This window comes from Chelonia mydas, chromosome 1 (genome assembly GCF_015237465.2).
Source record: "Chelonia mydas isolate rCheMyd1 chromosome 1, rCheMyd1.pri.v2, whole genome shotgun sequence".
Lineage (NCBI taxonomy): Eukaryota > Metazoa > Chordata > Testudines > Cheloniidae > Chelonia > Chelonia mydas.
Genome location: NC_057849.1, coordinates 1,255,723 through 1,278,128, shown reverse-complemented (window position 1 = coordinate 1,278,128; position 22,406 = coordinate 1,255,723). Strand labels below are relative to the sequence as shown.

The window sequence follows — 22,406 nt, the reverse complement described above, 5'->3', positions numbered from 1 at the left end:
GAGCTTCCACAACCTTCCAAGGAGACTGTTCCATTATTCTCTTGTTCTTGCAGTTAGGGAGTTTTTCCTGAGATTGCATCTAAATCTGGTGTGCTGTAGTTTCATCCCATCGCCTCTTGTCCTGCCCTCTGTGAAAAGAGAGAACGACTTTTCCCCATCTTTTTTATAGCAGCCTTGCAAGGATCTGAAGACCACTGGCATGTCCTCCCTCAATCTCCTCTTTTCCAAACTAAACATACCTGGTTCCTTCAGCTTGCTCATACAACTTGCATTCCATCCCTTGGATCACCTTTGTTGCTTGCCTCTGGATCCTTTCCAGTTTCTCTACATCCTTCCTATCCCTTAGTGACCCAAACTGGACACAGTGCTTCAACTGAGGCCTAAACAGCACCAAGTAGAGTGGTAGTATCACCGACCATGACTTGCATGCTATGTCTCTGTTAATGCAAGCCCAAATTGCATTTGCTTTGTTTGCAACAGCAAAATCATCCACACCCCTGAAGGATGTCGCTATACCAACCTAACCCCTTTGTACACAGCATGAGGTCAACAGAAGTATTCTTCCATCAACCTAGCTACCACCTTTCGGGGAGGTGGATCACCTACACTGCCAGGAGAGCCCCTGGCGTTGGTGTAAGTCATGTCTACACTGAAGCAGTACGGCAACACAACTGTAGCGTTTAAAGTGTAGAGAAGCCCTCAAGCAGATCTTCCAGAAAAGAGTCCAGTCTGGAGCCCCAGACATGCGGAGTTTGAGAATCCACCAGTTCTCTTCACAGTTTGTTCCAATGGTTAATCACCCTCAGTGCTAAACATTTGGCACTGATTTCCAGCTGGAATTTGTCTGCCTTCAGCTTCCAGCCGTTGGGTCTTGCTCTGCCTTTCTCCGCTTTACCAGTGGTTTTCACCCCATGAAAATCTCTGCTTGATCGTCTTTTTGATAAGTTAAATATCTGATGCCCTTCAAGTCTCTCACTGTCCAGCATTTTCTCCAGCCTCCAATCATTTTGTGGCTCTTTTCCGCACCCTCTCCAACTTTTCAACAGCCTTTTTGAAATGTGGAGCCCAGACCTGGATGCAGACGGTTTCACCAATGCCATGTGCAGAGGTAAAATCCTTCCTCTCCTTCAACTTACCACTTCCCTGTTTATACGTCCAAGGATCGAATCAGCCCTGTTGGCCACAGCATCACACTGGGAGCTCACAATGAGTTTGGCATCCACAGAGACCCCTAAATCCTTTTCAGGGTCCCTGCGTCCATAATACCGTGCCCTAGTCTGTGGGTCAGGCCTGCATTGCCTGTTCCGAGAGGATCACTTTGCATTTGACTGTATTATAACCACTCTGCCAGTCTTCGGGTCGTCCACAAATTTTATCTGCAGTGATTTTCTATTTGCTTCCAGATCCTTGATGAAAATATTGAATAGCCTCAGACCTAGAACTGATCCCTGCAGAACCCCACTGGGAACTGTCCCATTCACTGAGACTGGCCCCTTGACAGCAGATTTCTGAGATCTGTCAGTTAGCCAGTTTTTAGTAACTTTTACATGTGCTCTAATGATATTGTAGAGTGTTCACCTGAATGTTTTTCCCGACTAAATCAAATGCCTCAGAGAAATTGAAGTTTATTGCAGCTGCTCAGTATCCTTGATCAACCAAACCTGCACTCTCATTAAAGGATGAAATCAGGTTTATTTGACAAGACCTCTTTTCCATAAACCATGTGTTTACTGGTATTAATTATTTTCCTAGAATTATATTCCCAGAACAGCCTTTCCATTGTTTCCTAACCTCGTCATGCCTTTTTTTTTAAACTTTCCCTTCATTTTTTAATAGTTTACGTTTCACACACAACTGTCCTGTATTTGCTTTTTTCTTTTTTCTTTTTTCTTTTTTTTTTTGGCTGTACTGCTGACAGATTGTGTACTTCAGGTTCCAAATCAGAGGTGTGGGTGATCCGTCAGTTCGTAACCCTGGTGTCTGTAACTCTACGGTTCTACTGTCAAGGCTGTTTAACATCCTCCTTGGCAGCTAATGGACTGGAGACTATTCCATCACCTCATGTGATAGGAGTACCTCCTACTGCTTCTTTCCAAATGCAGAACAAACCTATTTCTGCAACACTTCTACATTTTCTGCAACATTAAGAAGTTTCCTTTCTCCCTCTAGGAATTGGCTTAAACCTTTTCTAGGGTTTTTTTGGTTCTTAATGCACTTAATAGCCTCCTTTTTGTGATCCTTAGCCCCGCCAAGCATGGAGTTTCCCCTGATGTTTTTAATGTTCCTTATCAGTTTTCATAACTTCCCATTTGTATTGCCTGATAGCTATATTCCCTTTTTTCCCATTTGTATCTATTGCTTTTTTCCCACATAAATGCTGCCTTCACTTTGCCATTGAAAAGGGTTTTTAGTCAAAGTTCTCCACTTCCTTGACTGTGGAATCATGACTTTTTAATTAGCCAATAACTCTTCTTAAAGAACTCCCAAGTTTCATTCCCCTTTTTCCTCCCAATCAGTTTTGCTGATACTTTTCCTCAGCTTTGGGGAATTAGCCCTTTTGACTGGTATCTGTAGATAGCTATTAACAGTTAGAAACTGTTCTCTGCTTGTCTATTCGAATGTAACCAGTTCTACTCTTTTATTGTGTTCTCCTCTATCATATGCTCCGTCCTTTGTCTCTAAACTAAACAGTTCCAGACTTTTCAGTCCGCATATGGCAGCCTCCCCCAGACTGAGAGCCTGTCTCGGAAATCCACTTTCTATCTGCTTTATCTGTTAGAGACTGGGTGACAAAAACTGAGCCTGTGTCCAGAGCAGGTTATTGTCCATCCTGTTCCTTAGGCAACCGAACATTGTGTCTGTTTGGTCACTACTGCAAAGAAGCAGGTGTTTTCATGGAGCTGCTGTCAATGATGCCCAAGATTTTTCCTGAGGTGTGTTCGAGTTGGGATGTTTTCCACTGGCACCTGTCTTGGCAAAGGTTTGGGTTTTTTCCACTCACAAATTTTCAGGTGAACGGGAAACTCCCTACAGCATGGACTGTGTGCACATTGGCAGATATTTTTCCCAAAAAGCCTTTAAAGAAAATCATTGTTGCATATTCACACTGTCTTTCTCTTTCGGCATAGCAACAGTGAGAGCAATGCACTGTGGGTAGCTATCCCACAGTTCAGCTCTCCTCCTTGTGCCGAGATGTGTTGTGGGAAGGTGGAGTGGATCACAGCACATCATGGGTTAAGGCTTAATGTTCAATGATGCATCGTTTTCTGTCCCAGCATTCCATGTTTTCCCATCTCCCGTTCACGGCACTTTTCAAGGTCCCTTGTTTCCTGCTCAGCCTGCCGCCTCTAGCTGCAGGAATGGATCCCTCACTGCTCTGCTAGCTGTCAGTAGCATATCGCGAATGGCAGTGGAATCAATCTTGAAGTTGCTAAGGCAATGAGGGTCACAGTTGCCTGACACACTGTCTGACATGGATAGCAGCAGCATTAGGTTGCTTTTGCCATTCACAGAACAGCTAAACTCGGTGGAACATCGCTTTTGGGATCAAGAAACTAGCACTTAATGATGGAATTGCATCGTTATGCAGGTCTGGGAAGATGAGCAATGGCTGCAGGTCTTTTGGATGAGGAAAGCCACCTTCTTGGAACTGTGTGCTGAGCTCGCCCCAGCCCTGTGGCAAAGACCACCCAAATGAGAGCTGCCCTCTTGGTAAAGAAGCACTTGGCGATCGCAGTGTGGAAGCTGACCACTCAAGGCTGCTACCGATCGGTCTCAAATCAGTTTGCAGTTGGGAAATCGATCTTTGGGGCTGCGTGATATTGTGGATGGCTTTGCAGAAATGGGTTTCCCTAGCCATGGAGGGGTGATAGATGGCATGCATATTCCAATTTTGGCACCAAAGCTCCTTGCGATATTGTATATCAATCAGAAGGAGTACTTCTCCATGGTGTTACAGGTGCTTGTGGATCACCGAGGGCATTTAATTGACATCAGTGCAGGGTTGTCTGGAGAATTGCATGATGCATGAATCTTTAGGAACACCAACCTTTACAGAAAGCTGCAAAAGGGGACTTTCTTTTCAGACCAGAAGATCCCCATAGGGATGTCGAAATGCCCATAGTGATCCTGGGAAACCCGGCATACACCTTAATGCCAGGGCTTATGAAAGCCGTACATGGGAAATCTGGATAGCAGTAACGAGTGTTTCAACAATAGGCTGAGTAGTGCAGGATGACTGTGGGATGTGCATTTGGCAGATTAAAGGCACGCTGGCAATGCCTTTTGGGCAGGTTAGACCTCAATGAGGAAAATATTTCCATGGTCGTAGTCATGTGTTTCACATTGCACAATATTTGTGAAGGAAAGGACAAAAACTTTGCTCAGAGGTGGACTGCTGAGACATGACACTTGGCTGCCGATTTTGAGCAGCCAGACACCAAGGTTATTACACGGCCACAATGGGGGCAAATCGAATCAGGGAGGCTTTGAGGCAACACTTTGAAGATGAGAACCAGTAATGTTTGTTGCTATGCTTCGGATTGTAATACATAATGAAGTCCAGTTTTGTTCAAGCCCAGGGTTCAATGTCAGGAAATGATAAAGCCACTTGCTTGTTTACTGCTGCCATCTGCTATCATAATTTACATGGAAACAAATAAAGAGTGCTTATTATTCAAATAACTATGCTTTTATTGTCAAAAAACACAACACCATGCATAAACACAGAGAAACTAAGATTCTTAGGAGGGGGAGGGCTGACTTTTAGAGCTGAGCATACTTCCAGCAGTCGTTTAAAAAGCTGTCTGCAGGGGTGGAGTGTAGGGGAAAGCGTGAAGTCCCAGAAATCGGAAAGTAGTGTTCGGGTGGAGTCTGGGGAGAGCATGGGAAAAAGCTCTGAATATGCTGAAGGGGAGGGCAGACACACATCTGCTGCATTACAAGGGACTGCAGCATGTTGGTTTGCTGCTCCAAAACTTTTATCAGCCTCTCCATTGCATCCCTAGGGCATGCCTCATTTCCTTTTCTATCCTGCTTGTCATATTCCATCCACTTCCTGCATTCCATCTTCTCTGCTTCTGAGTGCTGAAGCTCCTCCCGGAACATATCTTCCTTGCTCCGTCTTGTGCTCTTTCCTATCTGGTGGAGACGCCCGGCTGGGGTGGAGGGGCTGCCTCCTTTCAAGGACATATCTGTTAAAACACTAGTAACAATAAACAGAAGCATTATTGTTAACTACACGTACAGGATTGAAACACTACATTAAAATCCACCGCTGGTAACACACCAATCACTTTCTGGCTGACCCAGGACAAGCACACATGCTGGTGAACACCACAAGCATCGTGTGTGTACCCAGGAGTAGGGGACATTGTGTGTGGGAGAAAAGCACTGTGAAAAGGGTTGCGGAGCACTTCTCAGGGAGCAATATTCTGAAGTTTCCCACCCTTTTCCACAGGTGGGGGTCATTGTGGCAGATATCTCTCTCCTGAGGGGAAGCAAGGAAGCAAGTGCGCATCTACTACACACTTGTTGTTTCCTCCCCCATCCCTATGTTGCTCGCCTGTGTGCTGCTTTGGTCCTTGTCCAAGTAATTGCAGAATGACACAGGAAAGTGTCCCTCAATGGGGGAAGGAACAAAGCAGCTCTCCAAGGAACCTCCAGCACAGGCTTGTGGAGTACCTGCAGGAAAGTTTCCTAGAGATCTCTCTGGGGGATTCCTGTGACATCTCGGTGTGTATCAACACCCTCTTCCACCGTACTGTCTAGCTGCACGGGAATATACCCAGCACACAGAAACACAGCCAGACTTGTACATTTCTTTTCCCTCAATGCATCTCCACACTTCACAAAGCAAAATCACTTACCAGGGGTCTCCTCTCCAGCTTCTGGCTCGCCTGATTGTGACTGCTGAGACTGTCTGGACACCTCCAGAATGGAGAACAACTCCTGACTGGACGCAGCATTGGGCGAACCCGGCACGGGCTCCACGTCTCCTAATGTATTCAGCGCTTCATCGATGACTTCCTCTTCTGGATTAGGTCAAGTTTCTGTCAGTTCTAACCCAGGTGATTTATCCACGGGGTTCTTGGCCATGGAGGTGGGGTCGCCTCCACGGATAGCATCCAACTCCTTATACAGACAGCAGGTCTGGGGCACAGCACCGGAGCGACCATTTGCCTCCCTTGCCTTCGGGTATGTGTGCCTCAGCTCCTTCACCTTTGTTCTGCAATGCAGTATGTTCCGATCACAGCCCTTTTCCCACAAGGTGCACGAAATCTGTGTGTAGGTATCGAAATTCCTACAACTGGAGCACAGCTGAAATTGCACAGCCTCCTCTCCCCAAATGCTGAGTAGATCCAGCAGCTCTGCAGTGGTCCCGGGGCAGAGCATTTTCTGCATGGATTCACCATGTTTACCTGGGAAGATGTATTGTAAACTCTCCATGCCAAGCAAACAGGAAGAGGAATTTCAAAATTCCCGAGACTTTAGATGGGGGGCAGGTGGAAGGAGTTTACCTGGATGCAGGGTAGCAGAGATGAAATTTCTGACCAGAGTGGTCAGGATGGGCATTGTGGGATGCCTGCGGGAGGCCTAATACTATGAGAAAATCAAGTCCAAGTGTCTATATTGGTACTTTGGGGACAAAACTTTTGATTAAAAAGCCTTACAACTTTCATCAAGGTGGTTTTATAATCTCACTGAAACTGAGGAGTTCCATCATCGAAAGTGGCTTTGCAGATTATACACCTCCACTGTTTCTTCACCAAAAGCTGCCTTTTGGTGAAAAAACTTCACAGTATAGACAAGGCCTAAGGAACAATGTTGGATAACCAGTATCCACACTCATGTTTCCTGCCGGTTCGTATTAAGGTTTTCCACACCATGATGTGTAGGAATTATTGATGCATGGAGCACCATAAAATATGGAATTGGCATTAGTAGGGAGTATACTTCATAATTCATTTATCTGAGTAATGAAAATGTCATTTTTCTGTGAAGAGCAACCAATCTGCTTCACCTATGATAACAGCTTCCAGTAGTGCACGTAATGTCTCATATTAACATTGTCTCTCCACCAGGCATTTGTACTGCGACCATCACACTAGGTACATACAGGAAGTCAGGGGAAAGTACGGTGCATGCAGGAGATACCATTGTGCCTCAGCATTGGACATCTTCTCCCCACCTCCATGTCAGATTCCAACACAACTGAATTCACCAACCCCTCCACCTTCATCCTGCTGGGCATTCCTGGCCTGGAGGCAGCCCATGTCTGGCTCTCCATCCCCTTCTGCATCATGTACGCCATAGCCATCTTGGGGAACATCACCATCCTGTTCATTGTGAATATGGAGCCGAGCCTCCATGTCCCCATGTACTATTTCCTCTGCATGCTGGCTGTCACCGACCTGATCCTGTCTACATCCATCCTGCCCAAAACACTGAGCATCTTCTGGTTCAAGTCCAAGGAGATAGATTTTAGTGCCTGCCTCACCCAGATGTACTTCATTCACTGCTTCTCAGTGATAGAGTCTGGGATCCTCGTAGCCATGGCTTTTGATCGTTATGTGGCCATTTGTGATCCCCTGAGACATTCCACCATCCTGACAAACCCTGTGGTGACCAAGATCGGCCTGGCTGTGGTCCTCCGTGGAGGCATGCTTGTACTGCCCCATCTCTTCCTGGCGAGGCGGTGGCCATATTGCAGAACCAACATCATCCCCCACTCATACTGCGAGCACATAGCCTTGGTCAAACTGGCCTGCGCAAACATCCGTGTCAGTAGTTACTACGGCCTCTTTGCGGCATTCTTGGTGACTGGTGTGGATGTGTCTTTTATTGCCATGTCCTATACCCAGATCCTCAGGGCCATCTTCAGCCTCCCCACAAAGGACGCCCGGCTCAAAACTTTTGGAACCTGCAGCTCCCACCTCTGTGCCATCTTAGTCTTTTACATCCCAGCTCTCTTCTCCTTCCTCACACACCGGTTTGGCTACAATGTGGCCCGGCATTTCCATGTTCTCATGGCCAACGCATACCTCCTGGTGCCCCCCATGGTAAACCCCGTCATCTACGGGGCGAGGACCAAACAGATCTGGGGCAGGCTGCTCCGGCTCTTTACTTATAAAGAGACCTGAAGTTTTCTCCTGGTTCTTTGGCTCTCAGACTGAGCTCCGTGCAGAGCTGGCTGGTGACATGGTGCTGGGCCCTCTTCCCTGAATCACTGACTGGATAGTCAAAGAGACATTAAACCCTTTCCTGGCCTTAATGTGCTCTGTAAGCATAATAAACTGGGGAATCGGTCTGTGTACAACTCATTAACTCATAAAGTTGCCACCTTTCTAACTGGACACTTGATACCCCCTTGCCCTGCCTCTTCCCCCAAGTCCTTTCCCCCTTCTGTGCCATTTCCCCCAACACCCTGCCCCTGTTGCTCCCTCGTCCCCTCCCACCTTAACTCTCTGGATCATCTCCACCTCCCACCCCAGCAGCTGGCTTCCCTCAGCTCCGGGGCTGGGACGGGAGCTGCTGCAGCCTGACAAGCAGCCTGCAGTGAGTGCAGCGAGGACGCAGCTCTGGGGCAGACAGGCAAATCAGGAGCAGACAGGGAATCGTATGAAAGCAGCTGAAGCTAGGGAGCAGGGTTCTGTGGCAGGCAGGCGATACTGTGCACTGTACAGCTTGTGGGCTCTAAAGCTCAGCTACAACATCCTGAGGGAAGAGATCATTGTGTGGCTTCTTTCTTTGGCTTTTGGCTCCCTTTTTCTCTTCCTCACTGGGAGTCTGTAGCAGGCAGGGTACCTGCAATGGGGATGGGCTGGGAGCCCTTTGCCCTGAGCCAGGCCTCAGGAGCAGGGCTAAGGAATCGGCTTTGGAGATAGGAGGGCAGCAGCTGAGAGAGACAGAAGGCTAAGACTCTGTGTTAGCTGGGAAAGCGGGATGCTGGGCAGAGGCTGGGGTGGCTTTGATAGCTCACAGGGCAGGAGGTAAACAGCCCACCTACCATTAGCCGGCTATTTACACAGGTACAGGGCACCTTATCTGGAACTGCAGGGGCCACGTTGCCCAGGGGCTGAAGCTGAAGAAGGACGCTGAGTCTAACGTCTGTTCTGCAGGTCATTGCTGGTCACTACACAGAGGAGCACCCAGCGGAAAAAATGAGGGGGGTGCTTAGCTCCTACCGGCAGCCAAGCTCCCCTCCCTCCCCCCAGCACCTCTCAGTCACCAGTGGCCCCGGGGATCAACTCCTCCCACTCTCTCCCTGTGCTTCCCACCTGCCACAGATCAGCTGTTCTGCAGCATACAGGAGGGGCTGGGAGGGAGGGGGAAGAGCAGAGATGGGGCATGCTTGAGGGAGGGGGCATAAAGAGGCGGGGAAGAGGTGGGGTGGGGGTGGGCCTGAGGGAAGTGTTACCTGGTATTGTGAGAACCCCCGACAGGGGCAACTTTATTATTTCACTCCAGGTGGTGTAAGGAATAAATCGAGAGGAACTCAGCAATTCTGTCTGATCAAGGAGTAATGCAAGTAAGCGTGCTCTTGCCTCACACTGCCGTTTATTAGATGTAAGCGCACACAAGCATAAGGAATAGGTTTAGAACATCCCAGATATTGCCCTAACATCTGGAATGGTATTGAGTAACTGTCATAAATATAAATGGAAGGGTAACAACCTTTATGTATGCAATAACATCAAATGCCTCCTGACCAGAGGTACAGAATCCCCTTACCTGTAAGGGGTTAATCAGTTTCATTAACCTAGTTGGCACCTGACCAGAAGGACTAATGGGGAAAGAAGATACTTTCAAATCTGGCAGGGGGAGGGGAAGGTTTTGTTTGTGTTCTCTCTGTATTCCCTCTTGAGACAAAGAGAGAGACCAATCAGGTAATCTAGCTCCTACTGAAATGGTGCATCTAAAATTACAGAAATTGTAAGTAATAGCAAGGAAAGGCGATAGATTATCTTTTGTTTTATCTTGTGAATTTTCCCTATTCTAAGAGGGAGGTTTAACCCTGGTTTTGGAACTTTAAAGTTGAGCCTAGAGGGGAATCCTCTGGGTTTTAAATCCTTTTATTACCCTGTAAAATTACCCTTCCATCCTGATTTTGTAGAGGTGCTTCTTTTACCTTTTTCTTTGTAATAAAGTTCTTCTTTTAAGAACCTCATTGGTTTATAGTGTCCTAAATACCCAAGGGTCTGATCTGTGCTCACCTTGTTAACCTATTTGGTTGGTATATTATTCTCAGGCCTTCCCAGGAGGGAGGGTGAAGGGGTTTGGGGGGAGATTTGGGGCAGGGATAGGGCTCCAAGTGGCCCCTTCCTGAATGTTTGTTTAAATCACTTGGTGGTGGCAGCAATACCGTCCAAGGACAAGGAAAGGAATTTGTGCCTTTGGGAAGTTTTAACCTAAGCTGGTGGAATATAAGCTTAGGGGGGTTTTCATGAGGGACCCCACATCTGTACCCCAGAGTTCAGAGTTACCCTGACAGTAACTAACAGCAGGTTCACAGTGGCCAGTTGCTCACCCACCGGGGAGAAAAGGTGTTAGGAAAAACATCTCTCAATATGGCTTCAGAGGACTGCTCCGAAATACACTCTATTAGCCAGTCTTTTATAACTAACTTTTTCAAAACACTGGATCATCCCTTCCTAACTTTCAGTAAACTTTTAATATCAGAGGGGTCTGGACACAAGGTTTTCCAACCACCAAGGTTTTCAGTCTGTTATTTACTTGTCTGTCCCCTCCTCCCATTCTGATTAGCAGAAACTGCCAGCTAGATATGACCTTGCTCCTGTCTTCAAACTAACCCTTAACTATGTGGTGTTCTGTTTCACTAATTCAGGGTGGCTGAATGCACATAATATGTTCACAATTAGCTTGATCACATTCTGGGCTACACACACCCCTCAAATCCAGGGCAAGAGAAGGGATGGAGTGGGGGTGGGGCCTGGGGTGGAGCGGGGGTCGGAAGAGGAGGGGCAAGGGTAGAGGCTTGGAGTTAATGTTGGAGTGGGGGCAGGGCATGGCATGGAGAGGGGATTGAGCACCTCCCGGATAGAGAGGAACTCAGCGCTTATGCCACAGCTAATCAGCTGCTCAGAGTCTTCGCTCAGGCTTCAATTCTGGTGGGATTCTCCAAGAAGATGTCCCCACAAATCTCCCCAGCAGGCCCCATTGGTTAGGGGTTCTCAGACCACGCCTCCTGGATGGGGCCTTGCACATTGGGAATGTGTGTGTGCACATGCATCCATGTGTGTTTTTGTGCACATGGAGCTGCGTGTGGTGTGCACATGGGGATATGTGTGTATGTACATCTGAATCCATGTGTGTGTGTGCACCCATGGGACTGTGTGTGTTTGCATGTGCGTCCATGTGTGTGCACCTCCAGAATATCCCATAGCCCAGCAGTTTAGCACCCTCACCTGGAACGTGGGAGACACAGATTCAAATTCCTGCTCCACTGAAGGTTTGTTTGTACAAAGTGGAGCAGCTCCAGACAGACAGACTGAGAGCCACACCCAGAATAGCCATTTTCGTGGTGCTCAGGGCACTCACATGGGACTTGGGAGACCTGTGTTTAAGTCCTTGCTCTAAATCAAGTAGAGCAGAGATTTTGTATCTGGGTCTCCCATGTCTCTCTCAGGTCTCATGAGAAAGCGCTGACCTGTCCTAGGCACCTCACTCCAGGAGAGGGCTCACAGCTGTCAATCTCATGGGGAAAATGGGCTCTTCTCTTCAGCCCATCAGCCAATATCCTAGAGACCTAAATTAGTGGGACTTAGGTGCTTAAGGACCATGTATGGGCTTTGGAGACCAGAGTGGCTGAATTGGAGGAGCTAAGGGAGACATGAGCGGTACATAGATGAGACTTTCCGGGACAGAGAATAATGGTCCCACCCCCGGTCTGACAGCCTGTGTGCTGTTGAGGAGGATGAAAGTCTCAGGGAAGGAGAATGAACATCTCAGGGAAGGAGAACATCCAACTGGAGCAGAGGGAAACAATCCCATAGTTCGGACTCTCCTTCAAGATGATGTTGGTTCTCCTCTTGCACTGAGGATACCTGAATTCTTCAGAATGCTTTGCTCTGCTCCCCAGCATCACCTCTGTCTTGCTTGGGTTCAGCTTCAGCCAGCTGTTCCGTCCAAGAACTGGGCCATCTTGGTGATAGTGGGGTGGTTGTACTGTAAGGATAGGAGGAGCTCGGTGTCACCTGCATATTGCTGGCATTTGAGTCTATGTTGTGTGACCAGTTCCCATAGTGGCTGCATGGAGATGTGAAAATCCCCAGAGGGAGAAATGATCCTTGTGGGACTCCACCAGAGAGGGGTCTAGTGCTGGAGGTGCAGTTTCCCATCACTGCAAATTGGGTGCCTCCCTCCAAGAAGGATTCAGACCAATATAGTGCATCCCTCTGGACTCCTGCTGCCTCTTAGGGGAGACAACAGTATATCATTGCCAACAGTGTCAAATAATGCCATGAGTTCCAGGAGGCTGAGCATAGATGTCTGCCCCCCATCCATTGACAGGATGAGATCATCTATCAGTGCCTGTAAAGCAGCCGAAGTGGATAGCAATTGATAGAAATGAGAAGTTATGAAGTATAGAAAATGGATAATGGAAGCAAAAGTCATTGGAGAAAAATCCATGCTAGCAGGGCTAAGAAAAACTAGAGGAAGATTTTTATGTATATTAGAAACAAAGGAAATCCTAAGAGCGGTATAGGCCTTTACTAGATGAAGATGGTAAAATTGTTAATGATGCTGAAAGGGCAAAAATGTTCCTTAAATCTTTCTGAGCTGTATTTGAAAGAAGCAGAATGCTGTACTCATGAACATGAACTTCTTTGCAGTCCACTGGTAGCTATGGAGGATGGAAAACAGCACCTACTAGGGATCAATATTTTTAAATCAGCTGCCCCAGATATCTCGCACCCAGAGAGTCCTAAAAGAGCTGTCTGAGGAGATCTCTGCCCCACTGATGTTAATTTTTAATAAATATTAGAACACCAGGGATATCCCAGAAGACTGATAGAGTACAAATGTTATGTCAGTATTCCAAAAGGGATGATTTGGGTATTAAATGCCTGGTAGCTTGACATCAGTCTGGGAGATAAAAATGGAAAAGTGGATGGGGGACTTAGTCAATAAAGAATTAAAGAGTAGGACTACAATTTATGCATTTTTAGTCAATAACAAGTTTGAGTGATAAAGGGAACTTGGGAGGTGGAATAGACTTAGACCATTGCATTGTTTGAGTTAGTACCACATGACAATCAGATTAACAAACTAGCTCTAGACAGTATCACTAGAGCACTCATTAGATGGAGTGAGACTGGCTAACTGATAGATCTCACAAAGGAGATGTTCACAGGATCCATAAGCAACTAACTCCAAGTGATGTGGGTGTGACGTTCCCCTCTGGTGTTATCTGGACCAGTGATCTGCTAGGCCACACCAATCCTTGACTCTGGGAGCCAGCCTCACCCTGCTCTGCAGTGAGAACCCCCACTCCTGTATTTCAAGGAATCCTGGCTGTATTTCAAGGAATCCCTGTTGAGGTTACAGGGACAAACCATCCCGATGAGTCGAAAGAATAGTAAATATGGCAGGCCACCAGCTTGGCTTAATGGTGAAATCCTAGCGGATCTTAAACATAAAAAAGAAGCTTACAAGAAGTGGAAGGTTGGACATATGACCAGGGAAGAGTATAAAAATATTGCTCGGGCATGTAGGAAAGATATCAGGAGGGCCAAATCGCACCTGGAGCTGCAGCTAGCAAGAGATGTGAAGAGTAACAAGAAGGGTTTCTTCAGGTATGTTGGCAACAAGAAGAAAGACAAGGAAAGTGTGGGCCCCTTATTGAATGAGGGAGGCAACCTAGAGACAGAGGATGTGGAAAAAGCTAATGTACTCAATGCTTTTTTTGCCTCTGTTTTCACTAACAAGGTCAGCTCCCAGACTGCTGCGCTGGGCATCACAAAATGGGGAAGAGATGGCCAGCCCTCTGTGGAGATAGAGGTGGTTAGGGACTATTTAGAAAAGCTGGACGTGCACAAGTCCATGGGGCCGGACGAGTTGCATCCGAGAGTGCTGAAGGAATTGGCGGCTGTGATTGCAGAGCCCTTGGCCATTATCTTTGAAAACTCGTGGCGAACGGGGGAAGTCCCGGATGACTGGAAAAAGGCTAATGTAGTGCCAATCTTTAAAAAAGGGAAGAAGGAGGATCCTGGGAACTACAGGCCAGTCAGCCTCACCTCAGTCCCTGGAAAAATCATGGAGCAGGTCCTCAAAGAATCAATCCTGAAGCACTTACATGAGAGGAAAGTGATCAGGAACAGTCAGCATGGATTCACCAAGGGGAGGTCATGCCTGACTAATCTAATCGCCTTTTATGATGAGATTACTGGTTCTGTGGATGAAGGGAAAGCAGTGGATGTATTGTTTCTTGACTTTAGCAAAGCTTTTGACATGGTCTCCCACAGTATTCTTGTCAGCAAGTTAAGGAAGTATGGGCTGGATGAATGCACTATAAGGTGGGTAGAAAGCTGGCTAGATTGTCGGGCTCAACGGGTAGTGATCAATGGCTCCATGTCTAGTTGGCAGCCGGTGTCAAGTGGAGTGCCCCAGGGATCGGTCCTGGGGCCGGTTTTGTTCAATATCTTCATAAATGATCTGGAGGATGGTGTGGATTGCACTCTCAGCAAATTTGCGGATGATACTAAACTGGGAGGAGTGGTAGATACGCTGGAGGGGAGGGATAGGATACAGAAGGACCTAGACAAATTGGAGGATTGGGCCAAAAGAAATCTGATGAGGTTCAATAAGGATAAGTGCAGGGTCCTGCACTTAGGATGGAAGAATCCAATGCACCGCTACAGACTAGGGACCGAATGGCTAGGCAGCAGTTCTGCGGAAAAGGACCTAGGGGTGACAGTGGACGAGAAGCTGGATATGAGTCAGCAGTGTGCCCTTGTTGCCAAGAAGGCCAATGGCATTTTGGGATGTATAAGTAGGGGCATAGCGAGCAGATCAAGGGACGTGATCGTTCCCCTCTATTCGACACTGGTGAGGCCTCATCTGGAGTACTGTGTCCAGTTTTGGGCCCCACACTACAAGAAGGATGTGGATAAATTGGAGAGAGTCCAGCGAAGGGCAACAAAAATGATTAGGGGTCTAGAACACATGACTTATGAGGAGAGGCTGAGGGAGCTGGGATTGTTTAGTCTGCAGAAGAGGAGAATGAGGGGGGATTTGATAGCTGCTTTCAACTACCTGAAAGGGGGTTCCAAAGAGGATGGCTCTAGACTGTTCTCAATGGTAGCAGATGACAGAACGAGGAGTAATGGTCTCAAGTTGCAATGGGGGAGGTTTAGATTGGATATTAGGAAAAACTTTTTCACTAAGAGGGTGGTGAAACACTGGAATGCGTTACCTAGGGAGGTGGTAGAATCTCCTTCCTTAGAGGTTTTTAAGGTCAGGCTTGACAAAGCCCTGGCTGGGATGATTTAACTGGGAATTGGTCCTGCTTCGAGCAGGGGGTTGGACTAGATGACCTTCTGGGGTCCCTTCCAACCCTGATATTCTATGATTCTATGATTCCTGGGCTGTTCACGCACAGCCTCTGGCATGTAAGCTGCTCCCAGCTATCTGCAAGCGAATGACACCAGCCAATATTTCCAGTCCCAGAAACACCCTAGGAACCTCCGTCTTGCAATGTCCAGTTATGCCCTCTGGATGCTGCAAGCTTATATGAGTTTGTCAATTTAACAAAGAAATTGGTATGTACCAGGCTTGTTATCCCAAGGGGAGTCTCTGCCACGCTTCAAACCAAACGCACTGCTTCAGGTAGAATAAACAAACAAATTTATTAACTATAAAGGTAGATCTTAAGTGATTATAAGTCAAAGCATATCAAGTCAGAGTGGTTACCAAAATAAAATAAAATATACGCACGCAGTCTAAGCTCTCAACCCTATTAGACTGGGCAGCAACTAGAGTAAGCAGTGTTTTCTCACCCCCCTGGATATTGCCGTCCTTAGTACACAGGTTTGTTCCTTAAACCAAGGCCAATCTCCTGTGTTGGAGTCTTGTCTTCTCCTCTGTGTCTTGGTTGCTTGCAGCATAGGTGGTGGTGGGGGAAGGGCCCAGTATGTGTCCACTCTGTCTGTTTTATACCCTCAGTCCATGTGCTTGGAGAACACAACTCCAGGCATGTCTGGGGGGCATTGCTGAGTCTCTCTAAGCAAGGTTGAGCAATTCTTCTGGTGGGGCCTCATGCAGGTGAGTCATTGCATTGTAGCTCCCTTGCTGGACAATGGCTGTTGATGGGTTGTTCAACACCCCACCCTGGTGTTGGTTACTTTCCTTTGCTGTTGCCTCTGCAGAGCTAATATCTGGCTGATCCCCAACTTACAGCATGTTTTAGTGACCACCACACTACACAATTCTCATAACTTCATATGTATTAATGATACACATATACTGATAGCGAAAGGACTTTCAGCAGATCATAAACTTTCCCCAAGGCATGCTTTATATGTGAGATCACAATTATATGAAAATGAAGAATATGGGGGTATAGAATGTCACACCTCCCTCAATGTAGAGGGAAATATGCAAAGTTTTCCCCCCCCCCACCAGATATGAATTGCCCAAACTGGGTTTTGAAATAAACAAGAAATAAGTTTATTAACTACTAAAGGTAAATTTTAAGTGAGTATAAGGGATAGCAAACAGAACAAAGCAAATTACTGAGCAAATAAAACAAAACACACCACCTAAGCTTAATTCACTAAAGAAACAGGTTACAAAATGTAATTTCTCACCCTAAATGTTGTTTAGGCAGGTTGCAGAGTTCCTGCAGCTTAGAGTTCTGTTTTTTTCTCTTTACAGACTAGACCCCTGTCATAAATATAAAGGGAAGGGTAAACCCTTTAAAATCCCTCCTGGCCAGAAGAAAAATCCTCTCACCTGTAAAGGGTTAAGAAGCTAAAGGTAACCTCGCTGGCACCTGACCAAAATGACCAATGAGGAGACAAGATACTTTCAAAAGCTGGCAGGAGGGAGAAAAACAAAGGGTCTGTGGCTGTCGGTACGCTGCTTTTGCTGGGGATAGAACAGGAATGGAGTCTTAGAACTTTTAGTAAGTAATCTAGCTAGGTATGTGTTAGATTATGATTTCTTTAAATGGCTGAGAAAGGAACTGTGCTGATTAGAATGACTATTTTTGTCTGTGTGTCTTTTTTGTAATTTAAGGTTTTGCCTAGAGGGATTCTCTATGTTTTGAATCTAATTACCCTGTAGGGTATCTACCATCCTGATTTTACAGAGGTGATTCCTTTACTTCTATTTACTTCTATTTCTATTAAAAGTCTTCTTGTAAGAAAACTGAATGCTTTTTCATTGTTCTCAGATCCAAGGGTTTGGGTTTGTGGTCACCTATGCAAATTGGTGAGGATTTTTACCAAACCTTTCCCAGGAAGTGGGGTGCAAGGGTTGGGAGGATTTTTGGGGGAAAGACATGTCCAAACTACGTTTCCCAGTAAACCCAGTTAGAGTTTGGTGGTGGCAGTGGATATTCCAGGGACAAAGGATAAAATTAATTTGTACCTTGGGGAAGTTTTAACCTAAGCTGGAAGCTTAGGAAGTTTTCATGCAGGTCCCCACATCTGTACCCTAGAGTTCAGAGTGGGGGAGGAACCTTGACAACCCCCGTCTCAGCCTGGACTCAGCCCTTGCCTTTCCCCAGCTTACTTCCTTTGGTCTTCAGGTGCTTTCAGCAGTTTGGGTGGGGAGGCAACGAAGAAGAGCCCTGATTGACTCACTTCCCAGCCTTAAGTAGCATCTTCATAAGGCAGAAATCCTTTGTTTCCAGTGGAAAAGTACCAGCAGTGTCCAAGGTGGTACTCCGTACCAGGAGACATCATCAGATGCCCCTGCAGTGTCAAAGCAACATCCCAGGAAGCTCCTCAGGAAGGTGGGAGATTAGAATCTTCAAAGTTTTGTTGTCCTTCTTAAATGGCTCATTCAGGCTGATTGCCTACTGTCTGGTGAGCATTCCCCCAAATACACACACACTTATAATTGTTACATAGTCAATATTCCTAACCTGAGATACAGAAATGATACATGTTTACAAATTAGATAAACACACTCAACAAATCATATCCTCTCCAATGATACCTCACATGACCCAGCTTCCATAAAACATATCTTACTTATGCCATATGCATATCATAACAATATTTCTATGAAGAATATGGGGTGTAGCATCACACTGGGTGCTCGTTCATGGGAAGCGTGGTACTCGAAAGGCATGGGATCGGCACCTCACCCTCGACACGGTGGGGGAGGAGGCCCCCCACAAGATAATGAGGGGAGCCACAGCTGCTGAGACTACCGCCACACCCCCTGGTAGAGCCCAGCAGGTGGAGCTGGTTGCAGATGCCATGGAAGCAGAGGGAAGTGGCATCGCCCGCCTCTTGGAGTCCCTTCCCGAGGAGGCCTCGGATGGAGCCCCCCCAATCCCCTTGTCATCTGTACCCCTGTCAATGCCAAGGCAATTGCTGTCTTGGTTGCTGGCGGGGAGGACTCTGGGGCTGCGGGAGGAGACTTCAGCTCCATCTTCAAGGAGATTTTAGCCCTGGGTCTGACCCTAACCACCCAAGGGAAGAACAACCCCTTGCCAGAGGGCCTCGATCTGGGTGGCGGCTTGGTACAGCACCCCCTCCTCCTCTCTCCCCCTTACCTCAGGCTGCTGCCCCCACTCTCCATCTTGGGTGCCCCTGGCTTTGTCCACATGCCCGGTTGCAGACGGCACCTCACTCGTGGCTGCTGAGCCCCTGGCGGAGACAGCCGGTGCCAAGGGGCCGGGTCCCGAGTCCTTGGGTGTGCCTCCTTCTGAGGCGGAGCTGCCACCTCCCCTCCCAGTTGGCGTCCCACCATGCCTGACGCCACAGTTGCGAGTGCTTAGCTCATTGTGGTGCCCTGGCCCAGCATCACTGAGGGCCCCCGTCCCATCCCCATCCCCTCGGCTCATAAACCCAGTTGAGAGGTGCTGCACCCTGGGAGCTCAGCTGCCAGGGATCCTGATCCCACTTCCACCCCTAACCCTACTCGTGATCCCATTCCTCGCCCCAACCCCGCTCCCACCCCTTCCCCCTCAACCTCCCACACTGTTGCCGCCCTGGGGGTTATCTCTTTCCCTCTATGTTTGGACAACCCTCAGGGGGTGGTTTTCTTGTCTCCCATCCCCGACCCTTTAGGGGGCTGCTCTCTTCCCTCCGCTGTCCCCTCCCTTGCTGGGGATAGGGACGGGTTGCGCTGCACCACCAAGGCAGGCACCATGCTGGGGATCTTCCCCCTGTTTGCCTGTCTCCGTGGGCCACGGGGTCATCAACAATCCCGAGTCCATAAATCCATCCCACGCTGTGCCGTGGGACGAGCTGCGCCACTTCCTGGTGGACACCAGTGGTTTCAAGGGTAAGGTGCAGCTCACTCTCCAGCACTGGTGGGGACAGCCCAGGACCAGGCCCGAGGTAGCATCCAAGGTGCCGAGAAAGGCGGACGCCTGCTGATAGAAACGCATCTGCTCTGGGCCTGAGTGTGGAGTGTAGCCATTGACTAAATTCAATGTCAGCCCCTCCACACAGGCCCAGAGGTGCAGCAGGCGACCCGGCATGACCTCAGCCACCCCCAGCACCTCAGGCTGTCGGTCGTGGGTGTTAGGATATAGATATTCAGGCCTGTCTGTAAAGGCCTAGACGCTAAGAATGTAGGTGTATTCTTATCTCTTAGCTAGTTCTAGAGGTATAAAAGAGAGAATCAAAATCACTGTCTGCCGGTGTAAGGGCCTTTTCTTACTGTGACAGTCTGAGGCCCTGTGCTTAGGCTAAGGCCTTTGGCTAAGCAACAGAGGCAGCCATAAGCTGGGAGGCGACCGGTCACCTCCTCACATCCCAACCTAGTCAATCTGGGGCTGTCAGGAAGGGGATCCAATCTGTCACCTCCAGAGAAAGGGAAGAGCCTAGAAGATGTAAAAGGAAGTTTAGTTTGATAGCTTTCTGTTCGGTAAGAACTCACTTATCAATAGACACAGCTGGGAAACCCTTATGTCTTTATAGATGTAGTTGTGAAATCCTCACTTCTGTATTGTTTTGTCATTAGAGTTCCCACTTTGCTCTTGTTTGTCTGTATAATCTCTGTCTGGTTCTGGGATTGTTTCTGTCTGCTGTATAATTAATTTTGCTGGGTGTAAACTCATTAAGGTGGTGGGATATAATTGGTGACATAATCATGTTACAATATGTTAGGATTGGTTAGTTAAATTTCAGGAAAATGATTGGTTAAGGTATAACTAAGCAGAACTTAGAACTCAAGTGTTACTATATAGTCTGCAGTCAATCAGGAAGTAAAGGGGGAAATGGGGGTGGGGAAATTGGAATCATATTTTGCTAAGGGGGAAATGGAAACAGGGAAGGGGGTGGGGAAATTGGAATCATGTTTTTCTAAGGGGGGGAATGGGAACAGCTCTGTGGTGTCAGGTAAGGCTCTATGGTGTCAGAGCTGGGAAGGAGGACACTAAGGAAGGAAACTGGAATCATGCTTGCTGGAAGTTCACCCCAATAAACATCGAATTGTTTGCACCTTTGGACCTTGGGTATAGTTGCTCTTTGTTCATGCAAGAAGGACCAGGGAAGTAAGTGGGTCAAGGAATAAGCCCCTAACAGTGGGAAACAGGGTGGCTTCCCCAGCCAAATGAGTACTGAGGTAGCTAAAGTACACACAATCCCCCCATTCCAGCTGCCAACTAGCCTCAGTGGCTGAATCTATGTAAGTGTCCTGCAGGAAAATCACAGAGTATCCTCCCTCCTGAAGAAGGAGAGCACCTGGCACCTGTGGAGACCCACCCTACGGCCCCAGGTGTTCAAGGTGGCAAAGATGGTTGGTGTCATAGTGAGGACTGGGGAGGATCCTTGCTGGCAACAGTGCCAGAGACCCCCCCCAGCGGGCCTCGCGACAATCTGTGACTGACCCTGAAAGCCAGCAGACAGTCACAGAAGTTGCAGGCCTGCTGGTAGGCCACAACATCCTGCCTCCTGGTCTCCCTCCCATCCTCCAAATCAGCCCTAATAAATCTCCGGGTATGGATGGGCTGACTGTGGAGTTCTGGGACGTCCTCAGCCTGGAACTTGTTATTGTCTGAGACAAGTCCTTGAGGAGCAGGTTCCTCCCTTTCTCATGCAGGCTTGCAACCAAAGAAGGGGGACCTCCGTGACTTTCAGAACTGGCACCCCGACTTGCTCCTCAGCATGAACTACAAAGTCATACTGAAGGCCATCTTTCTTCAGCTGGGGTCCGTGCTGTGGACGTGGTCCATCCTGACCCAACTTACATGGTCCCGAGCTGCTCCATCTTTGATCATTTCTATTTGTTCTGGGACCCCCTGGAGCTCGGGTGTAGGGTTGGTCTGTTGTTCACCCTCCTGTCCCTGGACTGGGAGAAAGCGTTTGACAGGATGGGCCGTGAATATCTCATGGGTACTCTGCAGGTGTTAGTCTTTGGTCCCCAGTTTGTGGTTTTTCTCCAGGTGCTGTATGCCTCCATGGAATGCTTCGTCAGGCTAAACTGGACCGTGACTGAACCGGTCAGCTTCGGGTGAGGGGTATGTCAGGGGTGTCTGCTGTCAGGCCAGCTGTATACTCTGGCAATAGAGACCTTCCTCTTTCTCCTCCGTCAGATGTTGACTGGGTTGGTGCTCCGTGAGCCAGGGTTGTGGCTGGTCATGTCAGTGTACGCCAATGAGGTGCTCCACTGGGTCCAGGACTTGGGCAACCTGGTACAGGTGGAGGCCTGTCAGGCGATCTACTCAGAGGCTTCCTCCGCCCAGGTTAATGTGGTCAAGAGCTCTGGCCTGATGGTCGGGGACAGGTGGCAGACGAGCTCCCCTGAACATGCACTTGAAGCCATTCAGTGGAGCGCGGGTCCACTGCTCTATCTCAACATGTAACTTTCCACCACGCAGTATTCAATATTCAGTATTCGACACACGGGTGTACCATGGATTTATACTGAGGCAGTATGATATTTTCTGTCTTATTATCTCTCCCTTTCTTTATGATTGCCAACATTCTGTTCGTTTGCTTGATTGCCACTGCACTTTGAGCAGATGTTTTGACCCTATCAACTCACATTAGATTGTATGACCTATCTGTATCCTTATATCTTTGGGCTTTTCCTGAACTCTTCACTCATGCTCCTTGTCCTAAGGGGCAGGAGACTGGGACAGAGGCATCTGTCTATAAATAGGTGTGTCATTAATGACCAGCCCTAGCGAGATCTCGCCCAGACAGAAGAAGGGAGTAAATACATTCTAGATATATTGGAATTGGAAAAGGTACTGA

General features: G+C 47.9%; 1 protein-coding gene across 2 annotated transcripts; it reads left to right on the top strand.

The window, feature by feature from the left end:
- The first annotated feature begins 5,573 nt into the window (after positions 1–5,573).
- On the top strand, positions 5,574–8,141 carry LOC102931881 (olfactory receptor 52R1). 2 transcript variants are annotated; one of them, XM_043526176.1, is made up of 2 exons: positions 5,574–5,593; positions 7,223–8,141. In XM_043526176.1, the coding sequence occupies exon 2, from the start codon at positions 7,302–7,304 to the stop codon at positions 8,139–8,141; it is 840 nt and encodes a 279-aa protein (XP_043382111.1). In that variant the 5' UTR covers positions 5,574–5,593; positions 7,223–7,301. The 2 variants fall into 2 exon arrangements, with proteins under 2 accessions (XP_043382111.1, XP_027690375.3); XM_027834574.3 differs by lacking the exon at positions 5,574–5,593 and having other exon boundaries at positions 7,143–8,141.
- Positions 8,142–22,406: the final 14,265 nt, after the last annotated feature.

Coding starts and splice junctions, on each gene's coding strand:
- LOC102931881 (XM_027834574.3), top strand. CDS start 7,143: ATGCAGGAGATACCATTGTGCCTCAGCATTGGACATCTTCTCCCCACC.